The following is a 23165-nucleotide window of genomic DNA, read 5'->3' as shown; positions in this document are numbered from 1 at the left end:
CCAGAGAGTAACGTCAATAGGCTAATTAAGACGAACTGTTCCCTTCATTATAAGGCTTAAATATGTTTTGTGGGGCTTGACAGATAACTTAAGAGCTTTTTGGGTCAAAATGGCTCTTTTGATAGCAAAGGTCACTGACCCCTGACCTAACACATGTATTTACAGATACATAACACATTAACACAGGATTGTTGTGGAACTCAAAATGTTTACCGGTATTAATCTATGCACATCAGATCATTAGTAATATTTGCTGTGAAAAGGGAACCAAAGTATATCAGCATGTTATACCTTCCATTCATCCATCCATCCATTTTCATCCGTTTATCCAGGGCCAAGTCATGGGGGCAGCAGGCCAAGCAAACCACCCCAGACATCCCTCTCCCCAGCAATACTTTCCAGCTCCTCCTGGGGGACCCCGAGGCGTTCCCAGGCCAGACGAGATATGTGATCCCTCCAGCGTGTTCTGGGTCTGCCCGGGGCCTCCTACCAATGGGACGTGCCCGAAGCGCATCCAGCGGGTGGTGCCCAGGAGGCAACCTGATCAAACGGCCAAACCGCCTCAACTGACCCCTTTTGACGCGCAGGAGCAGCGGCTCTGCTCCGAGCACCCTACGGATGTCCGAGCTCTGAGCTGCGGTCAAGAAGACATTGATGAAATGGACTTTTCAGACCTTGAGCACCTCGCTTAGTATGGGGACAATGCTGAAATCAGGGTCTGGCGCATCGTGTGCCGGGTGGCAGCCAGGCGTCACGGACTGGCTCGGACATAGTTTAACTAGTCCATAAAATACAACAGCATAATAGAATTCCTGAAGTTACAGCTTTTGCTTTTGGTGTGCCACCACAAGATTTTCAGTGGCCCCATTTGGCCACCACTATGAAAAATTTCTGGGAGCACCACTGCCTCTTATGACATATTTAATGAGACATCCAATGCTTGAGACGTGAGGTTTGAAACAGTGACAGTGATTTCAGCACAATAAAAACCAAAGCTCTTTTATAACTTTTGTGAAACTGTCCAAAAGAAAAACAGCAATAATCCACATCAGGAGGCTGAAGCCTGAGAATATTTGCTCATACTTGCTGTGACTCTCCCAATTATACTTTATCGTTTAAGCTCTTGTATACATATTTTCTTGTGAGATTTTATCTGAGTAAAACACCGGAGGCCAGAAATAAAAAACTATACTGGGATCTCAGAGGCCCAGATAACACCCAACCTGCCACCAGTCAGGAATCAGGATGAGGAAATGTGGTAAACGTCAGGAAGAGCTGCCCAAATGAGTAATGTGCTGAGGATATTAGATGAGTGTGAAGTTCTTCCCAGTCCTCTGGGGGGGCTGGTGTGGCTCTGCCAGGTGCAGAAAGAAAATGGGTGTGATGTGATGTTGGGAGAGGTTTCACCAGAGAGGGGCTGTTAATTCAAACCTGACTTGCAGAAGTTAAACATCATCATGCCTGAGCACTGCCAAGCTGACCCCATTAAAAGGAGAATGGCCCTCCAACAGATGTGTGTGCCCCTGCAGAGGAAGCTGCGTGTTACTGAAGGTTTTCCATGTTAAACTGTTTATCTACCTTGTTCTGCCCAGCAGCAGCAGCAGCAGCAGCAGCAGTGAACTAGTTTAAGAAAACGTTCAGTAAACTTACTCTCGATTTAAGATCATACTTGAGCAGATATTTTGCATCTACCTGTAGCTTGGATAACCACATTGGATCCACTGCAGGTGTCCATTTGTTGTTGATATTTCTCCAGTCCCTCGGCAGCTGTAACAGAATCACGATGGTCAGGTTGCACTACTACATTTCCCTTTCAACAAACATCCTCTTGCCTAATTTTAGCCCGTGGTTTCAACTTCGCTAATGCGATTTTGCATATACATAGGGAAATGCATGATGTCGCCCTCTGGTGGCTGTTAAACTTCCTGAAAAAGGAGCTTTAGCCAAACAGAATATTTTGAGCTGATTTCACCTTTGGAAATTTGTATGTTTACACAAATTGCTCACATTACAAACAGTCTCAAGCTGTATTCTTCAGCCCTTCAGAGACCTCTGTCAACAGGTCTGCTCTACACTGATGTGACAGACATCCATTAAGGGACTGTTCTTTATCAGAGAAAGGGGGTGGCTTGAGTCTGACTTTGTTTTAGACCCTCCCTGAAGCTAAAGCATTTTTCCTTGAGCCTCCCTGAGTGACTGGTGGAAAATACATGACCCTCCCTCCACCATAAATTAGTTATTATAAAACTTACCCTTTGGTGTTTGAAAGTTACAAGTTGAAGAAGAAATCCTGGAGTTGAAAAAAAGGTTAGTTTTTAAATGAGATGTCAAGTAAAGTGATTTTGATTAATTATCACTATTTTAAACTCAGATTTGTTTGGGGTTTTTTTCTGACTGAAGCCTTCATTGCACTTGATGTGTCCAAGGACCTTTAGAAATGTGAAAATCCAACAATAATTTCTGTTTTGACACTTTCTGGTTGTGATAAATGGTGTAATTTTGGTGATTTTCTAAAGAAAACACGCCTTGGCAACCAGCCTGAGGGGTTTGGAAGGCACATTTTCTTGGAATTACCAAAATTACACCAATTATCACAGAAAAATATGCCGTCCAAAAACTCACAGACCGGTTTGAAAGGCATGTTTTCTTTAAAAAATCATCAGTAAAATAAACACAACATTGAACCATTTCATTAGCATGCCCCTCTCCCAAACCAAAAATAAAATATATCAGTCCTGCCCCAGTCATTAAAATTCTTTTTTTTGACATGCCTCCCCCTTTCCCCTTGGGGAGAACAGGGTGATTTGAGCCTGTAGGGAAGTTGAGCCATCCCCCGTTTCTAGGCAACCATAAACAAAATTGGTCATGTGACATCACATTTTGAAGTGTTATCCATTTTTCTTAACCTGCGATGGAGAAAGTCCCATGGACAGAGCAGTAAGCACTTTCAAGTACATTCATACTGATACTTTTATGTTAAAGGAGTCATGATTCTTGTGTCTGAACAATCACAGACAATTTGAAATTACCGCCTTGCAGTTATACACCTCTGTGAACCTATCATGTTGCACTTACAGTTTACATCCATGTCTGTGGAAACATTAAGGCTTCAAACACATCTTGCCCACAGCAGCACAGAGGATCTATACAATCAGTTTCAAGATTAGTGTCACCAATTCAGCATCTGACCAAATGTCTCCTCTTCTGCTCCTGAGCTATGACGCTGAATAGAAGGAAAGAAAAGTGTTAAGGCAGAACATTGTGATGTCACAGTAAAGCTGACCTTTGGCCTTTTGGATTTAAAATGTCAACCCTTCATCATTTAGTCCTATCAGACATGCATGTACAATTTTGTCACAATCAGCCAATGAATTCCTGATTTATGGCCAAAAATGTTTTGTGAGGTCACAATGACCTTTGACGACCAAATTCTAATCACTTCATTCGTGAGTCCAAGTGGACGTTTGTGCCAAATTTGAGGACAGTCCCTCAAGGTGTTCTTGAGATACTGCAGTCACAAAAATGACACAGATGCACGGTCACAGTGACTTTGACCTTTGACCACCAAATTCTCACTCACTTAGTCCAAGTGCCAGATTTTGAATTCCCTGAAGGTGTACTTGAGATATTGTGTTCACGAGAATGGGATGGACAGACAGACGTACAAACAACACAAAAACATAATTCCTTCACCCACATCTATCACCAGCGCAGAGGCATAAAAATCTCACACTTATTAGGGCATGAAGTCTCAGTATGAGGCTTAATAATTTGCATGACATTAACTCCAAACTGCTAAATGATACAAGTTTGTCAAAATGGTGGGGGTGAGGTAACTGGAGCCAAAAGGCCTGGGAGAAGTTGAGTCTGTGGCTCACTTATGGTTATCACCTCCGCCAAGGAGGTTATGTTTTCGCCGGCGTTTGGGCGAGAGGCGGGGTACACCCTGGACAGGTCACCAGACTATAGACTATATATACTAGAGACACACAACCATTCACACTCACATTCACACCTATGGACAATTTAGAGTCACCAGTTAACCTGCATGTCTTTGGACTGTGGAAGGAAGCAGGAGTACCCTGAAATTCAAATTTTGAAAGTGGTTAATTGTAGACCAAGAGTGATAATTCCCTGGGAGGCGTTGCATTCTGAAATATATGTGCATACTATAGTTGGTGACATTACTGTCAAGCCCTCACTATAAAGACGCCTCAACTCTTTTCTTTTAAACCTGCTTGCCAATAAAAACACTGCACCTGAACAGGGGAAAGACTAACTTCTTCAGACACACATTTAAGACTCTTTTAGGGTTTTTAAGATGTTTTTTATCAATTCAACAAGCTTTTCATATCAAACGTTCAAATCATACTCTCAACTGTGTTTCACTTAAAGATATACTAAATCATTTCAACAGGGTAAATTCAACATCCTTTGTGACATGTAAACATAAAACACAAACTGAAAGTAGGATACCACTTTTATGTCTTCTCCTGTTGATATTGTGCAGCCAGTTAGTTTACATTAAGTAAAAAAAGACACTAAAGACAACTGTACACAAAATTTACATTCCTCTAACAGTTCAACATGGCTTCTGTCTGCTAAGCTTTTCTTGGTTTTTTTTTTGTTTTTTTTTACAATCAGGTTCAGTATGTACAGGTGCGGGGGAACGTATGTTTAAAGTGGGGGAGTTGATTTGTCTCATTGCACACGGCACGGATGATCATGATGGGGGATTATCTGAAAAAGGAAGAATCACCTGGATGATCACGAACAAAGAGCATAAATACTTCCATCTAGTTCAAACATAGGGAAATGAAATGCAGAGCTACGACTGTAAAAGATAACAAGCCCACTGGAGCTGAAGCAGCATTATAACTGTAGGTCTTCATGTCTAGTTATGAATTTTTTGTCTGTATCCAAATTGTTCTGGCTGTTTTTTGGAACATAAATATTTTTACAAGTGAGCCATGTTGATACTACGACATCTCTGTTCTCCCTGTTAGTTAAAAGACCACTGAATCTTTAATCAGTTACTTAGAGATTTTGGAGAGATTCTGAAGCCTGCACACTTTGTATTAAAAAAATCTATATTTAAAGTAGAAAGAGATGACAACATTTTTGGAGTGCTGTTCAGACATAAGTTATAACTATTGTTTACAGATATACTATGCAGGATTCTCCTTAAATAAAATGTATAGACTCATACAGACCTCTCAGTCATCACGTAATGACTCATTTGAGGTGCGTAAAGGTTTATTTTTCTGCACTGATTCTGCCCTCTGCCTGTATTTTCTTATTTTCTGTGTCTGTAACATTTATGGGCGTGTACACCCTAAGCGCTTAGGTGTGGTCGGGGTTCATGAAAAAGTAGCAACCAGACGTCTTATTTATAAAACAATGCGTAGCACCCACACTAAAATTGTACAAACAAACAAAAGCCAAAAATGGTGTGTGCCAAAAATCAATCAGGCTTCCACTTCACCATCTGCATCGCCAATATCCCAACTCAAAAATGTTCATAAGCATGGGTCAAAGTTTCTCCCATCACATCTCTTTCTATACATCACAACTTTTGCGTGACAAGTGGCGTATGCCTCGCAATATCTATAAATTAGACCCCTGGAGGCAGACTGTAGGCAGCAGACACCCAAGACACGTAACGCCGGCAAAATGCAAACACATCATCGGCAAATAAAAGTGAATCTGGGGTTGTCTTTTAATTTCACTTTCACTGGCAAGCGTGTTTCCAACCAGTAACCGACAATCCAGCACAGTATACCTTTAAGGAGTGCTAACAGGTCTTGTATTTTAATAAACCTAAGCTGTTGAGGTCCATGACAAACTAAATCGATGTTATTGGATAGATTCACACAAGTAATTTGAAGTCTTTTGGGGAACATTAATAATTCTGACGATGACAATTCCACGCCAGTTCTTTGTGCAGCAGATACAAAGGATGTAGACAAAATCACACACTTGTGTTTGTGTTGGTCAAAGCAAAAAACCAAAACTGTTCCATGTTGAATTTAAGGAAAGGAAACCCCCTTTGTGGTTTGTACATAACGTGGAGTCATCAACAGATGAGGCAATTCACTGTAGAACTCGTCATTGTCTATAAAAACAACCATCTTGCTTCCATCAGGTGGTCCGTATGTTCTAATTTACACTATTAAACAGACACCATATCTCTATTTTAACGTACTGTTGGTCATAAACAGGATCTTTTACACAGTAGTAGATGTGGTGTATATTTTGGCGATGTCACCGTTAACCAGCCTCTCTTTTGTCCCCAAGTCTGAGAGCTTTTTAAACTCACAATATTTAATGAATATTCACAATAAAAGCTTATGCATCTCAAGTGACACTTAATGTTCATTGTGTTTTTATCTGAAGAGGAGTCCTGGTTTCAGAAAGGTTTTGAGGTTCTCGGTGAGACACACTGGGAAATAAAACCTTTATCTGATCCACTGTTTGCTTCAAGTCTGCTATCTGGCGGTGTGGGGAGGGTGTTCAGTGAACCGAGCCGGGACTCTACCACTTGCCCCTCTTGCTCCAGTCCTTAGGTGTGAAGTGAAGGCATTTTGGATCTATGCGCAAGTGTCTCTTCTGCATCGCTCTTTCGTGCCCGTCCACTATGTCCTCTGAAAGAGTCAGGATGTACTGACCCTAGATTCAAGAGACAAGACACAGTCAAAAGTTTAGACAGAATGTCACGTCACATTTTCTACGGCATACTGCATACAGCTGGAATTAACCACATCTCAGTACATCAGCATGTGATCTGACTGGATACCACTAGTTTATTATATCAGCTACCTGTACTGTGGTGTGGAGTAAAAATGAATGAAAATAAAAACTGCCATCACTGATGAAATAAGCAAAATCTACGGGTCAAATTTTCCTCTCCTCTGGATATATTTATTCTTTTCACTTCTATATAACAGAAATTGTCATGACATCAAAAACTTTCTTAAATGTAAAACTCAGAACATCTGAAGCATCTCTATTTTTGAGGCAGACGGGGAGTCCGCTTAACTCTTTGTTTACACAGAAAAGTTGTTCATTGATAAACCACTAAGCTGCAGTCACAATCAAAAAGAGCAAGGCTGAGGGACAAGTGAAATAAAGTCTCTCACCTTGTAGTAGTTGATGAGGTTGAGGTACTGAAGTGTTGAAATGACGTCTTCTTTCTTTACACTCGTGATCTCACTGATCTCACTAGAGGTTAAAAAAGAAGTCATATCAGAGTGTGTACAGGTATCAGACACTTAAATGTGATGCTTTTTAGGAATTTTCAAGACCATTTTTCAACCAAAGTTAAGTGATGGCTGTGCTAGGTGATACGGCCAATAAATAACACCACAATATCGCGATACACAATATACACTGATACTTTGAAATCTCTTCGAAACTACTGCAGACTATTAAAATACTCAACTACTCAATAAATAACTGTTAGAAATAAAGTTAAATAAAGTATTATTACAATAAAGTAAAATAAAATGCTGTCATGCTACAGGCAAATAAAGAACGGTTACAATAAAATTAACTAAGTACTGTTGTAATAAAGTTGAAGTGTCGTTTTAATGAAAGAAATTAAGGCGGAACCACTGGTGCTCATCTTGACCTGGAAGCGTTTTGGCCGTCAACTTGAATCTTCCAGTCAACAGTTAGCAGTTAGCTGAGGGTTAAACCAATACAGCCGTGCAGTTAAACGTGAGGATTTATCCACTGTGACCTGCAAACAAACTAACATCTCCCAGTTCATATATTACTAATATTGGCAAGTTATCTGGTGCTCCATGGTCGCAAATGCAACTAAAGAGTCACAATCCAGAGCCCTGCAGATACAAACACGCATGCTTCGCCTGCTCATCGCCCAACAGAGAGTGGTCTGGATTGGGCAGAGGAGTGCGTGTGACGTATTGTGTTTGTGAATCCTTTTTTTTGGTGTGTGTCTTTGAGAGGGAAAGAGCTATGACAAACACCAAAGTGGGTCTTATGCCGGTGGCTTAAAAAACATGATGCAACCATTTTTACTTGATGCTCATGAGACCGTCATTATATATATTCCACTTGGAACAAGCCACAAAACATTGAGTATACTCTGTATATCGCCCACCCCTAGTTGCAGGTAAGTAAAGGTAGGTTTATATGTGGTTCTGTTGTGAGGTAGATTTAATGCAGGATATAGTTAGTAGAGTGAGTTAGGCTAATCTACATTTTGCCAACAGGTAAGTGCAAGTATAAAAGACAGGATATAAAAAGAATAAGAACATTGTATTGAGCTCAGATAAAGTGCCAAGAGTCACGACACCTACTTGATGGTTATCTGCGGCCTTTCTCCATTGTCAGGTTTAAGATCCATGAGAATTTCCAAGATGGTCTGGGACCAGTAGGAGCGATAGGACAAAAGACCAAGGTCAGAAAGTGGCTTCTCAGGAGTGCCGGTCTTCCCTTCTACCTTGGACAGCTCATAACCTGACAATTACAGACGCAGTGAACTGATCAGCACAGGTGAGGTTACAGAGAAAATGCCCAAAGAATTTAATGTACATATATTTACTGAACATTGTGGCACTGTTTTTTAAAACTGCACTTACTGAACTCAATGAGCAGTTTGCCATAGCCTCTCCGCTGGTAGGGAGGCAGGGTCAGGATGCAGGCAACGTTGTAATCTTCAGTAGACTCTTTTTCCTGCACACAGAAAATAAAATTAAGTGTCGTTTTGGGAACCCCTCGTTGGATACGTGATTGTGTCCAAGTTGTTATGAGTGGACTGTATACACACACTTTACCAATAGTTCAAAATGCTAAGCCAAATTCGTGTACCTTAGAGAAGTAGCCCACTATGTGGAAGCCTTTGGGGTCATACTCTGTCATTACGTAGAAGAGGAAAGGGTCTGTGTCGTAATACAAGGTTTTGTGGTCCAGGAAACACTTAGCGAGTAAACACAGGTTCTGGGAATAAGTCTGGAAACACATAACAGACATATATCAATTAAAATGAATGAATGTTATTAAAAAATATTGAGAGAGGAGAGAAAAATATCCCATTACTAACTTTGTTTTTCCTGCCGTCAATCTCAAAAAATGAGATGGTGCCTTTGCGGTAGATCTCGTTGCCTGGTGGATGTCTTAGATTACATTTTGTCTGTCAAAGACATAGAAACATGAGGATGAGCTCAATGAGCAACAATCGAAGCAGGAGGAGATTAAGGGCTTAAGGCGGTGACATGCTGATGACTCTCACCAAATGCCTCTGAAGACATTTCAGGCTTTTGAGGTACTTGAGACAGAATTCACAGAGGTAGAGGATGGGCAATGTGGTGAGTTCCTGTGGGTACGGCGAGAAATACCAGGGCTTCAGTCTGTGACGTCCTAATTCTATACACTCTATGTTTTTCATCCGGGTGACGATGTCGTCATGGCTGCGGTCGGACACCAGACTGCCTGTCATGCGGGGTGCAGACGGGATGCCGTCCGAACTGTCTTGGGAATCCTGGTGGTGAACAAAGCAGACATTAGACACGTTAGGCACTCTCGCTGCAGTTATTTTCAAGCAGTTAAAATTGTGTTAAAGGTCCAGTGTGTAGGGTTCAGGGAATCTAATATAATAAGGATGTTTTCTTTAGTTTATAATCCCCTGAAAATAAGAATGGCAGGGTTTTTATTTCCTTAGAATAAGCGTTATATCTACATAGGGAGCGGGGTCTTCGTCCAGAGATCGCCATTTTGCACTGCCACGTTTCTACAACACCTCAGAATGGCAGGCCAAACACTGGCTCTAAATAGGGGGCCGTTCATGCTTTTGCATCGGCCACCATAGTTAGCAGCCCTCCATAATGAGAGTTAGAAAAACACTTGCAGTATTGGGTGTTTTTACCAGTTTTCATCACCTGGTTCATTCATAAAATGGAGGATTTAAAAACCTCCTGATCAGTGAACACTGGAGAAATTCAGGGAGAAGTTTCAGCTGGTGGCAATCTGCAATCCTCAACGCTAGATGCCACTAAATCCCCTAAATCTGACACACCGCTCCTTTAAAACAAAAAACTGCTTGATCAAACGCTGCATTTGTATTGTAAGATTTCAACACATTCAGATTTCTTCAAATGAGTAACAGGTATAATCACAGTGGTTGTACACATTAGAGTTGGGTCTGAGGAAAGCAGCACCTCCATTTTATTGGACCCACTAAGGCACAGCTGAATTTTGCACAGCAACACACAATCAACGGGCAATAATAGGAAATAAAACAGACCTCTGGTGGTGGTAGAAAGACACTGGCACTTTGAGGGTTGTTATACTGCAAAACCTTTATCATCTAGCAGAAACAGACACAAAAACACTGGCTTTTAAAAACTAAAGAGAGGAATGGTTCTTATTTGAACTAAACACTTGGGTTAAGGGGCAGATTGAAAACAGTATTGAACTTCTGTGTGACATCTGTTTTAGTCCATTCCAGGGTGGTTTCAGCCAGCAGTACTGGCAATCACAGGTAGTGAGAGTGATGTTACACGATGAATGAGTGAGGAAAAGAGCAAACACAACCGTTAGTCCAATTATTTCATGCAAGTGTCAGATTATTCAGTGAACTTATATGACGAACCCACTGGCCACTGTCAGCAGAGATGATGTGAGAACGTAGGAGGTCAGCTGCAGCAGTTTCCTAAACTCAATACGACAGCTGAACTGCTCATGTCGAGCAGCTCGACAGACTGAATCAAAACCCTAAAAAAAATCCAGATCTGACCTGTTTTGTTTGGTTGTTTATTTCTTCCTCATTTAATTAAAATAGACCACGTTATAATCAGTTCTTCAGCTGCGTGACACCACCAATATCTCAAAAACAAGGAACACATTTAAAGTTAGATTATTAAACTAGATTGTAAAACAAAAGAATTATAATTAATTTATTATTTATTTCTAACAACTTCAAACTAAAGCAAGTCTTAACAAAATAGATTTAAGGCTCAGAATCTTGTACTTAAACAGGTAGTTGTGACATTAATGCCCTGCTGTAAACACCGTGACACAACCTGCACACACACTTAAAAATTCAACTAATCAAAGTATCAGATGGCAAATATTTTTGTCAACAAACTCGTATTCTTGTGTTTTCTAAGGATAGTTTCAGAGACATCAGCATGACCTAAGGAAAGAGGGTTAAGTAGGATAACAAAACGTGAAAAATGTTTCTACTTTTCTCTAATTTGTGATTCATTTTCTGACAAATACTTACGCAAACTAACACTGCTCAAATTGAAGTAGACAGAATTTGTCATCATTTAGGCTTTCAATATTGGTATGGATGATGAACATAAATAAATAAAATGTGTTCTTTGACTAAGGTTTTGAATTTAATATATGATACTGTTTATACATTTAAGACTGTAGTGCTTAAAATAAAGAAGAAAATGATGCCTCTTCAATACTAAACAGATGCAAAGACTACGACATGAGGTAAACATCTGAAATGAGAAAACAGTAAGTTAACTGCAAAGATGAAATATACTGAAGTTACATACTTCATCAGTTCCCCCACAGTTAGCTTTCCTCTTCCTCCCGGGCTGCGAGGGGATGAGTCGTCGGGCAGTGCCGTTCTGTTGTTAAAAAGAAATTTTGCATTAGCTTGTGAAAAAATACATCAACTCAAACATTTAAGGGATCTAGAACGGTTTCCTTTACCGTTGTGAGCGAGGAGATCTGTTCATGGTCTTCGCGGGACTTGAAGGTGTTGGTCTCCCTCACAGCAGGAAAAACAGATGCCTGAGAGGCTTCAGCTGAACTTGGCAGGGAGGGCACGGGGGTGGCCGGGGATACCTGAGTCGCCAAGGGGACGGTCTCTACTTTCCTCTTCTGCAGCAAACAGACATCGTTAGACATTTGGCTTAAAACGAGCACGGACAGACCAAATACTTAAATGAATCAGAATTTTTATTTGATTCCAGTGAGAGGCATGTGTTTAAGCTTCCAAAATACACAGCAACGTAATGATTAAAAGCTGGGAAGGAGTGCCATCTTAATATTATCTGCAGTCTTGTTCACTGATATGAGCTACGACTGTGTCTGGATTAATAGCCACAGCATATCACATTAAGCAGGTTTTACCAATGTCTTTTTATCTCCAGGTTAAACTAGTCCAATGTTAACGCCCTATTAAAACCTGGTATTAAGATGCAACAGACACAGATCAGCTGCAACTGCATTGGGTTTACACTCAAAACTTAAAATCAGGAGGCTAAACAACAGCTGAATCAACAGCTTTTCCCTTGTGGTGCGATTATTATATTAGCTGCTTTAGTACATGCGATTTTTTTGTTAAGCCTGCAGATAATGAAAGCTCGGCTTCAGCACTACATGAGAGATTATGTCATAGACAGAGAATAGCAGCTACCTTGAAGGATTTGAAGTTGAAATGTGGCTTGACAAGTCCAGTGCATACACCTGACAAACTTTTGGATACACTGTGAGTTAAACCACTTCCAGATGTGATCTGCACGACCGGATCACCATCTTCTTTTTTTGTCTCATGGTTGTTTATATCTGGATTTCCATGCAGTTCAGCATGATCCGATAGCTGTATGATCACACAAGATGCATGTTAACACCAGGTTTAAACAAGGTCTCAGTCATTTCTAGAATGTGTGAATTCAAGTTGTACCGGTGTGGGGAGGGTTTTGCCTCTGGAAGGAGCTGTGGCAGATTGTACGTTGAGATCTAGACTCTTCCTCTGAATTGAACAGAAAGGAAGAGAAGGAAGGGGGTTAACTTACATTCATATTAACCCTCAGGTTGATACGCAGGGATTCACTGTACACACAATGTAACTAGCGTCTTCAACAGGGGTGTCATGATTCTCCAAATCCATGATTCAATTTGACTTTGAATTTAAGGACATGACTGAATTTAATTTTTGATTTCAACCTTTTTTTTCCTCAGTCCTGACAGCTATGCTATTGTTCGAGTCTTGATTCCTGGATCAGCAGATTATTAGTTTAATCCTTTAACAATCTGCCAAATTCTTCTTTAAATAGACGCAGTATTTGCCGTAGAGTGCGATATAGCTGCCATATTTCTTTGGGACTGTGCTACGCCATGACACTATGGTCAAATATAAGTAATTTATTTAAAATGCAATACCAATAGCTTATTTCACCAGTCGATTGGGAACAAAAAGAAGAGCCACTCGATCGCTGTTCCCCAATCTGGGGGTCCTGCCCCCTATTAGTGATTGTACAATCTTCAGGAGGGGTCACATGGGCCCTCTAGATTTTAAGGGATTTATAAGGACTATTTAAAAAATATATACAGTAGGCCTATATCTCAGCAATTTATTAATTTCTGTGACGAGAACTAAATGTTAGTTATCATTAAGGTTTAGATGATTATTAAAGATACAATTTAAAAACAATATTTCATAGGGCAAGGGCATGGTGACGACCTAAACATAAGCTATAGACCTATTCACAGAGCTTTCACTCTTTGTTAAACAGCCTTGTCCTGCATTAGAAAAGAACACTCTTTAAAAGCTAACAGAACAATGGCCAAACATGTCTGGAAGAAGAAAACACTGAATTTGTCAAAAAGAAGCCTAGTTTGCATGCATGACTGTTTGAAATTAAAAAACTAAATAGTAGAGAATGAGAATCATACAAAAAGTTCCTATAAGTATAAAAAAATCTCATCTCTGATGCAATCACAAGAAATAATCACTAAAAATTCATTAAAACTGCACGTTTTACACAAATTGAGTTAAATATTTGGGTAATTGGACGGTTTATCAGTTGTTCTGTACTGTTATTGTTATGTATTAAGTAATTTTAATAGTCAGGGATCATCAGTTTACTCAATGATAGAAAAGGGGCCCCTTTAAGAGACAGGTTGTGAACCACTGTTCTAGATGGGAGAAGGAAACTTTACAACTGTCATCCCAAGTCTTTGCTTAACTTTCACCTGACTAGCATAGCCCACAAATTTTAATTTTTCTGTCAACAACGCATTCTTCATTTACATAACTCACAGAGTTATGTTAAAAAAAAAAACTGTCATCACACCAGCGACTTTAGGGATGCAGTGATTTTCCAGTTCTTTTGTACCTCCATCATGTCCGACTCCAGCAGTGGCCACAGTGCTTCAAAAAGTGCAGCTGCAGGCTAAAGGTAAGCTATGTTTATCCCATTTGGTTGCACGGAAGGAGGCGGGAGTTGTATAGAAAAAAAATACTGGGAGAATTACTGATCCTACTTTTGGTTCTAGAGGACTAAAATTCAAAGTACTCAAAGCTAATTTCAATCAAGTTTTGATTTAGAATTGAAATCGTGACACCCCTGTGTTCCATGATAATTAACAGCATTAAAAATGAAGTTTCTGTGGCAGTCTAAATCAGATCTGATCAAGTATGAATGCAAAAATGTGAGACTGAAAAGTGACAATTTCAATGTGTCTTTAAAACGTAGAGCTCTCTGTATCACACACTCCTTAAAATTTTGATAAAATCATCCATAAATGTAGAGGCTGGGTTAAATACAACAAACACTGAACATATACTCCTGTTTCCACACAGCTAGCACACACATCATATATTGTGTTGGTACATTTTGACAAACTACTGTTTCAAGCAGCATCTAAAACACTGTACGTCGTTAGCAAAGTGATGATGTCAATGGTTGCTAATATCTCGTAGTTAAGCAGAGTTTTTCTGCACAGCAAAACAACCACCAGTGAAAATGATTCACTCGTAAAAACAGAGTTATTCTGTTTGTTTGTGCTGCTTGTTGTACTGACGACCAACACCATACAGGTTTATATATCCACTTGGTAATATTCATAACACAATAGAAACAGCTTACTAGTCTGAAACATGACTGATATCACTCATCTGAATAAATAGCAATCTTTAAAAAATACTCAGCAGCTGTTAATCATGCTGGGATGTAAAATACAGGCTCATATTGTTTAAACTAGTGTCTTCACAATAGTAAAATGATCCTGCCAAACCTGAGCCGATTGTTACAGTGTCTGGGGGTTTGAGATAAACAATTAGAGGCGTAGCAAGCACTTACCACTTCTCTCTCTGGGGAACTGGGACGGGAGCCTGGAAGACCATTCTTGGTTGGTGTTTTAGCTTCTTTTTTAGGAAACTGAAGCTTCTTCATGTCCAGCCTGTCCCCTGTGACCCACTCATCCAGGCGCTTGTTGACTGTTAACACACGCAGTTTTACACAAACAAGAACACACATGCTGTGATGTTTCAGTGTAATGTAATGACAGTGACTGTCACAGTTAGCATGCCAACGAAAAAAAAGAGGTAAACACAAACAATACTTACAGTCAATATAGTGAACATAATAAAGCTTTCTCGATGAGACTTCCTTCACACTTAGAATTTCAGCCAGTGCTGCAAGAAAAGCAGAAGAGTCAAATTAATATCTGCAATGAATTATACTCAAATTAATACAATTACTGTGATGGACTTCCCTGAAATATCAGCTCAAACGTAGATTTACCACCACGCTTAACAAGTGTCAATAGATACTGTGGGTTTAAGTTTTCACGTAGCTTTCACTGAACTAAGATAGCAAGAATTGCTGAAAAAAAAAAAAAAAAAAGACTAGAGTACTAAATTCAAGCAACAGAAAATAAAAACACAAAAATGCCAAATGTGTTGGTTTCAGCTTCTCAGGTGTGACAAATTCCCTGCCTTAAATTATTGTAAATTAGGTATCTTTTAAGTTTTACATTGTGATCTGAAGACGTCATCCAGCTCTTGGAAATTTTGATGCCCATTTTTCATGATCTCCAGGCATTTTATCAACAATTAATCAAACAAAAAATAAACGTTACTTATCACAAGGCAAATCTAGGGTGTCCTCGTGAGATAATACAGGGAATAAGAAACATGTATCTACCACACAAATCAAGTTATTTTGTTCTCATCATAACCTTTTAAGACAAAGTCAGAGTGGATTTTGCATCGTCTGGGTCCTGTTTCAGAAAGCGGGTTTGGTAAAAACTCTGAATTAGTTCACCCCAAGAAAAGAGTAATTGTGTTTTCCATTCCAGACAAAGACGTTACTCAAACTCTGTGTCAGTTACCATGGTAACTAACTCTGTGAACCTAACCTGCTCACTGGCAGGTTTTCTTCAACAACCCGAGTTTCTCTCTGTCTCCTCCCTCTGACAGAACCAGACATGCTGTTTCATTTTCTCATTGATGCAGCATGTCTCAGAGTGTGTATTGAGGGATATTAATTAGCAGAGGTTTACTGTCTGTCACAACCAAAATCCTGGTCGTTTCTCTGAACAGCAGTTTTTACCCTCACATATAAAAATGTGTAACAGCATCAAGTCACCCCTAATCTCTGTAAACAGGTATCTGCATATGTATGTTTTATTGTCGCCACATGATAGCCATTGGATCCAATAATGCACAGAATAAAACCACTGCGTCTTCATCATTTTACAAGTTCTTTTTTACGTTACACCATAACTCTTAACATGACAGAGATATCAGTTTGTTCAAGCCATTCTACCAAAATGTTTATTGCATATCATGTGTAAACTCAATTCAGATTGTAAAAATCTATATGAATGAATAAATACTTCAATCAGTCATGATATGAATGCTGTAAATGAGAATGATATTTTTCCAAATAGACTGCATATAGTCTGAATGTGTTTTAACAGCACTTTAGTGACAATTTCAAAATTTTAAACATTTGTTTGAGTAGCAAGCAGCTGTAGCTGAAATAACACCAGTGAATTCTGTTGAGCCAAGGATCCAAATAGATGTCTGAAATTTTAAATCTACTGTATTTGAACCTCAACGTGTTTTCAAGTGCAAATAACCAACTACATTATTACTGGATCAGATTGAGACAATGCCTCTACATGTTTGATCTCAGCCTATGTATGTTTTAAATCTTCAACCACATCTTTCACCTTCACTTGCTGGCCCTGTGTTTTGTCCCTGTCAGATTAAAGCTAAAAAAGTGTATTTAAAATGTAGGCTATGGTTAAATCGTGAATTAAAGGAGTACAGTGAATAAAACTTTCTGTAAACTTAGTCTTGATGCTTTTCCACACTCTGACTCAGACTTTTTTTTTTAAAGATAAATATACATGCATTAATATCCCTACATCCACATGATTAAAATGGTGGCTCTGCCTTTTATTTACCCATTGCCATGGTAAATCGTGGTATCAGAGCTCTACTTATAATATAATTAGAGGAGTGAACATACTCAGAGTTGATTGAACTGACTCTGATCAGCTGTTCTGGAGCCCGAAACTTTTTTTCGTCCCGAAACTTTTCCATCTCAGTGTTCATCAACTCTGATTTCAAGGTGGGACTCAGTTACTTACACCTGCTTTCTGAAACAGGGCCCAAATCCGTAAAGCTGATTTAAATAAGTAAACGGTGAAGAGAACATCTCCTTTTACACTACTCAGGGATCTGTGCAACCTGTGACGAGGGGTGGTGAATAGTTATTGCTAATTTAAAGGGTCACAATTAAGGTGAGACAAACCACTGCATAAAACCCACTTTGAGATAAAGTTTAAAAACTATCATAAAATATGTGTACTCATGTTGAGGTGTTAAAGGGGTAACGCTGCCATAATAGCATTTCTGAAGCTTTACAATAATAATTTCACTGAGGAAGTGTCAATGAGATTTAGCTGTTTTTACTGTGGCTCTTATTTTTTCTCATCCTCCGACCTGTCAAAACAAGTAGGAACACTGGCCCAGCCATGACCCCTGTTAGTGATGCTATCTGCATTCAGACAACCAACAATTTAATCTGAACAATCTGCTTCAGATTTGTAAACAACAGCCTGATGCCACATGAGTTTCACCTAAGATTGTCTTTCCTCATAAAATGTATTCAATAAAAATGTGTCTGAAGGGTAGCAAGTTTATCTCTTATAGGATGTAACAGTGGTTTTATTAGCTAATCAAACTACAGACTGTACAAGTGCATGTGTGCCCTGTGAGTGTGGTGTTGACAGTGCTTTAACTGGAGGCCGTGGCGTCTGATAACAACAGCTGAGGTTCGCTAGTTAGCATTAGCTAGCTTAGCATTGGGAAAATAAACGGACAATACTTACGCCATTCGTCCTCGTGCTCTTGGTTTTTACGAAGAACGGGGAGTCGACAGCCCTCAACAATCTCGACCTGTCGAAAATAACTCGTTAATTTGCATCCTGAAACCAGTCAATGTCTCTAAAATAAAATTACATCTCTCGAAGACCTACCGATGATGCGTTGTCCGCCATTTTCGTCATCTGTGAGAGCAGGAGCAGGGTGTTGTGGGAAAATGCCGGTCCACGACAAAGAGGAAATAAACAGCAAGATAGTAATTCTCGAAGCTCGTAGGAAGCGGAAGTCGGGAAAGCAAACCGGAAAAAAGAAGCAGGAGCCCAGCAAGCACCGAGCGAGCAATATGATGACAACAACAACAATAACAACAACAACAAATAGGGAATTACAAGACAAAATAAATGATAAAAATAAACAAATGGTCAAGCAAGAGTCTTCACCGAGAGCCATTAATGTGTTTTTGTTTAATCAGTTTAATCAGTTGACTATGTGGTAACATCCATTGTTTGTCTTTCCATTTCTATAATAAAAATCTAACAAATATATATTGCTACTACTACTACTTCAAAAAAATAAAAATAAAACGTAACATAGCGCCTGTCATACAAGGGGTGTAGCTCAAAGTGCTTTACAATAAAGAAACTAGAGAATAAATAAAAACTGGCAAATTAAAACAATCAGCAGGCTAATAAATAAATAAATAATCATTAAATAATCAGATTGTGCTCAAATATTGCTGACAGCAGCAGGTGAAGTTAAGGTAAGCTTCAATAAAGCCAATCACAGCAGTTCCCCTTCTTAGGAACAGACAGTTTAATGAGCCAAGACCTCAGGAGAGAAAACTGTTCTTCAAAAAACAAAAGACTTCCCTAAATATCACAGCACTGCAAGCCCACATTTATGACACAGTTTCACAAGGTGGATGTGAATGTCTGTTTCAGGACACGGAGAAAGTTCTATCAGTGCATGCAGTGTGCTCATTTCGTATGATGAGACATGATGGGTGATTTTGTTGCTCTATCAACACTATCAGGCCTGCCAACTCTGACTCCAACCCAATCGGCAGAAAAAAAGTGGTCCCATTGTACATTTCTGCAAACCACAGATATTTGAATGTTACTTTTCTCAAAAACCATTTGGTTATGGTTAGTAAAAGATCATGTTTTGACTTAAAACACCCATGTTCAGTAGCACAAAAGCCGCTAGAAAAGCAGGGATGGGTTGGTGAAAAATACCCAGGTTTGGTGGTTCAAATGCACACGGGGAAACGCCACAGTTTGTCAGTGGAAAAACACCCAGGTTCAGTGCCACAATCACTTGTAGAAACACTGCAAAGGGTTGCCAAAATACAACCAGTGGTGCTGTTTGTTGGTTTCGCACAGTGGTTTGAAGCTTGGCAGCTGTCTCTCTTAAGTGTCACATCATCCACCATCCCCTCAACCACCTGATGACAAAGTCTTATAAAGTTGATGCGTATGAAACGTGCAAATGTAACCTATTTGTGGTTTGCAGACACGTACAATGTTAACATACTGACTGTATGAGACTGTTTACAAAAAGGCTGGTTGCTCTCAAAGCATACTCAGTTGGAGGCACTGCAACATCAGCAGTTGCAAAAAGTGACCTGAAACAACAGTAGTATTATGAGTACATGTATCAACTTCTAACTTCCCACCAACCCTCTTATTCTCAGTTTGCTGAATTCAATGTTAGCCAAATGTCAGGTGTGTAGCACCCTTATTAGCATTACATTACCACCTGAATGGACAGTGAGTGCATCGATCTGTCTCGAGGTGCTGAGGCCTTATTAGAGTTTAACCAATTAAAGCCCATTTGAAGACTAGTAGGCTACTCATGAACACCAAGAGGAGAAGGTGCACACATCCAAAAAACTTAAATCAAAGCAGGCACCAGCATCATTATGTCGAACTGAAATACATTTTCACATATTCATCCTCAAACATAGCACTGCAAAGAGACTGCTTGACACATAATGACATGGGACATGAAAAACTCTGAAGTTGTCCTGTATAGTTTTGAGGAAGGACGGTGCACATATCCTGCCAGCAGGGGTCCCTCTTGTCTACAACCTAATCAAACAAGCTTCATGCAGAGTTTAACCACCTACGTGACTTCCATTGACAGCATTAATTAGGGCTCAACACACAGCTAAATGGAGATTTGGATGTTAGTTAGATCACATGGGATCTGACTAACAACCATAGAAACTGCTGTAAGTTCAGTAGGTGTGATGATTTAATATCTATTTTATGTTATGTTTTCATTTTTGCTCATTTATTTTTAATTTTTTCCCCGTGAGTGCAAAGCTCAAGGCCCACATCTAAAATCTAGTTTCCTAACCCGATCCAGTCTAGCTGTCCTCTTCACATATTGCCCCTGTGAGAGCGAAGAATTCAGCAGTGTGACTGAGAAAATGAATTCTAATCCCTGTTAAAGTTTCAGTGCCTTTTCTTTTGTCAACAGCTCTCAGCTTTCTCGTGTTATGATTGATATACTGCTGAACTAAACTGCTTCACCACACTGAATGACGCCATTATGCACATTTATGAAAGCACTTAGATCGCTCTTCTCATGCTGCTTTGTGTTCGGCCGCAATTACTGCTCTTGCAATCATCAGGACAAAGGCTGCTTTGGGCTGTAAAATGTGTAAAAGATAAAAAGAAGTGAGGAAGTCAGACTGATCTGTCTGGTTGTTGATGATATTTACACCCAGCTTTCCTTTTTTTCTCCTTCTAACATTTGACTCATTCTGTCCACAATAATACAGTTTACACTACACAGCTGTTAATAGTTAGAGGCATGAGTGGATTATGAGACAATGGGCCCCTGGGCACAGATATGCAAGGCATACTCCACCTCTCCTACACGGGAGCAAGACCCTGGTGGTTTTGCATCTGTTTTTAGTTCTTATGCATCTGTTGTGGTTTTGTGTGTCTTACTGACATCATTTTGTGTCCTTTTTGTTAGTTTCGTGTCTCTTTGTAGTGATTTTGTGTCTCCATGTGGTTGCTTTGTATCTTTTTAGTTGTTTGGGTCTGTCTGAGGTAATTTGTGTCATCTTGTGGTTGTTTTGTGTGTATTTGAGGAAATTTTGTGTCTGTTTTGAAGATTTTATGTCTCTTTGTAGTAATATTGTGTCTCCTTGTGGTTGATTTCTGTCTTTTTGTAGTTGTTCGGGTCTCTTTAGGGTAAATTTTAGTCTTATTAAGATCATTTTTGTGTCATTTTTGGTCATTTCTGTCTCCTTGTAGTCATTTTTTGTCCATTTTGGTCATTTTGTGTGACTTTGAAGCAGAGTTGGAAGTTAATTCTTATGTCCCCTTGTGCTTTTGTATCTTTTTTGATGATTTTGTGTCTCTTTGTAGTAATTTTGTGTCTCACTGTGGTTGTTTTGTAACTTTGTGTGGCTGTTTGGGTCTCAAATTTTTTTTTGTATCTTTCTGAAGGTGTCTGTGTCACTTTAAGGTAATTTTGTGTCTTCTTTTGATGATTTTGTGTGTCTTTGTGGTTGTTCCATGTCTTTTGAGGTCATTTTGTGTTCTTTGAAATAATTTTGTGTCTTTTTTGTGTGTCACTGCAGCCATTTTGTGTCTCCTTGTGGTTGTTTTCTGTCTGTTTGTAGTTGTTTGGGTCTCTTTGAGATAATTTCTAGCCTAATTAAGGAAATTTTTTGTGTCATATTTGGTCGTTTTGTGGCTCCTTGTTGTCATTTTGTGCGTCTCTTTGGTTGTTTTATGTCTTTGTGTAGGTGTCTGGTCTCTGAGGTAATTTTGTGAGTCTCTGAGGTTATTTTTTTGTCCTTTTTGGTCATTTTGTGTGACTTTGTAGCAGGGTTGGAAATTAATTTTTATGTCCACTTGATGCTGTTGTTGGTGGAGAGTAAAATCTTCCAGCCACTCAGTGAATTATCATTGTTTTTTCGGCTGGTGAAGGAAGGAAATTTAGCTGCGACATGCATATTTTACCAGCATTTGGCTGGTGCTAATTTCCAACCCTGATTTGTAGTCATTTTGTGTCTCCCTGTGGTTGCTTTGTGTCTCTGTGATTGTTTTTCCCATTTTATAGTTATTTTGTGTCTTCTTGCAGTTCCTTTACATATTTTGAGGTAAAAAGATGTAATCCATCCACAGTTGGAGGTATTTGCCTTCAATAAAGAGGTCTTTTTGTGTTAATATATGACATGAAATACTGGCCAAGGCAATACTGGATATTGTGGAAATGGTTGTGATGGTTCTACTGTGACTTTAAATCTAAAATCAGTGTCTCATGTCACAATTACATGACAAGTGAATAAAGAGGGGTTATGTCTAAACATCTCCAAATCTACCCGATCACATAGGTGCATTCACAACCCTTTTGTACTGGAAAGTATGGGAAAAAAACAGTTTAAAGAGGCCATGTATAAGCCTCATGGTCAATGTTGGAGCGAATCATCTCACTGAGCGAGGGCAAAGGTTATAAATGATCTTTATTATAATCCTTGGAACAGCGTTCAGTATACAGAACTTGCATTTTTTGAGTTGAGAAACCATGGTGTAACCTGTAAATGATAAACAAACGATACCAAACAAAACTAAAAACAGTTTGTGTTTAACAGCGTTCTTTTCCATGACTAACTTTCGATCAGACAATTGTAGCTTTCTGTAGGGATAGCCTGCATATTATTGTTTACCATGCATGATAGAGTGCACTGAAGTCAGGTGGCTTATTATGACAAACAGGTGACATGGTGACACGATTAAAAGAAAAAGTGTTGAAGAGAGTGAAAAAAGCTTTTGGATTTTGTACATAGTCTCATCAGCCGCATCCCACACAGTCACTTCCAGAATACTGCTTGCACATGATTACACTGAATCAGATTTTCCACTGGAGCCAAATCATATCTGTCAGTAATGATCACGTTTCTGACCTAAAAGGGACACTGGAAAACAGATCTTCAGGAGCGTGGCCATTTTATGCATGAGAAAGAAATGAGGAAAATCTCAGAGGTTCCCACTGGACGTCCTTTCAGAGCTCTCTCTTTGGTCAGGAAATT

At 39.4% G+C, this 23165-nt stretch overlaps 1 protein-coding gene across 3 annotated transcripts; it reads right to left on the bottom strand.

Annotated features, from left to right (window-relative positions):
- Positions 1–5238: 5238 nt before the first annotated feature.
- On the bottom strand, positions 5239–18366 carry LOC117270565 (histone acetyltransferase KAT5). 3 transcript variants are annotated; one of them, XM_033648240.2, is made up of 16 exons: positions 18265–18366; positions 18118–18184; positions 15338–15406; positions 15072–15208; positions 12671–12739; positions 12404–12586; positions 11695–11865; positions 11535–11609; positions 10268–10330; positions 9257–9505; positions 9068–9157; positions 8836–8976; positions 8607–8700; positions 8325–8484; positions 7140–7221; positions 5239–6669 (listed from the first exon to the last, which is right to left on the bottom strand). In XM_033648240.2, the coding sequence occupies exons 1-16, from the start codon at positions 18292–18294 to the stop codon at positions 6535–6537; spliced, it is 1815 nt and encodes a 604-aa protein (XP_033504131.1). In that variant the 5' UTR covers positions 18295–18366; the 3' UTR covers positions 5239–6534. The 3 variants fall into 3 exon arrangements, with proteins under 3 accessions (XP_033504131.1, XP_033504139.1, XP_033504146.1); XM_033648248.2 differs by lacking the exon at positions 12404–12586; XM_033648255.2 differs by lacking the exons at positions 12404–12586; positions 12671–12739.
- Positions 18367–23165: the final 4799 nt, after the last annotated feature.

Source organism: Epinephelus lanceolatus, chromosome 11, assembly GCF_041903045.1.
Source record: "Epinephelus lanceolatus isolate andai-2023 chromosome 11, ASM4190304v1, whole genome shotgun sequence".
Classification (NCBI taxonomy): Eukaryota; Metazoa; Chordata; class Actinopteri; order Perciformes; family Serranidae; genus Epinephelus; species Epinephelus lanceolatus.
This window is presented reverse-complemented; position numbering and strand designations above follow the sequence as displayed.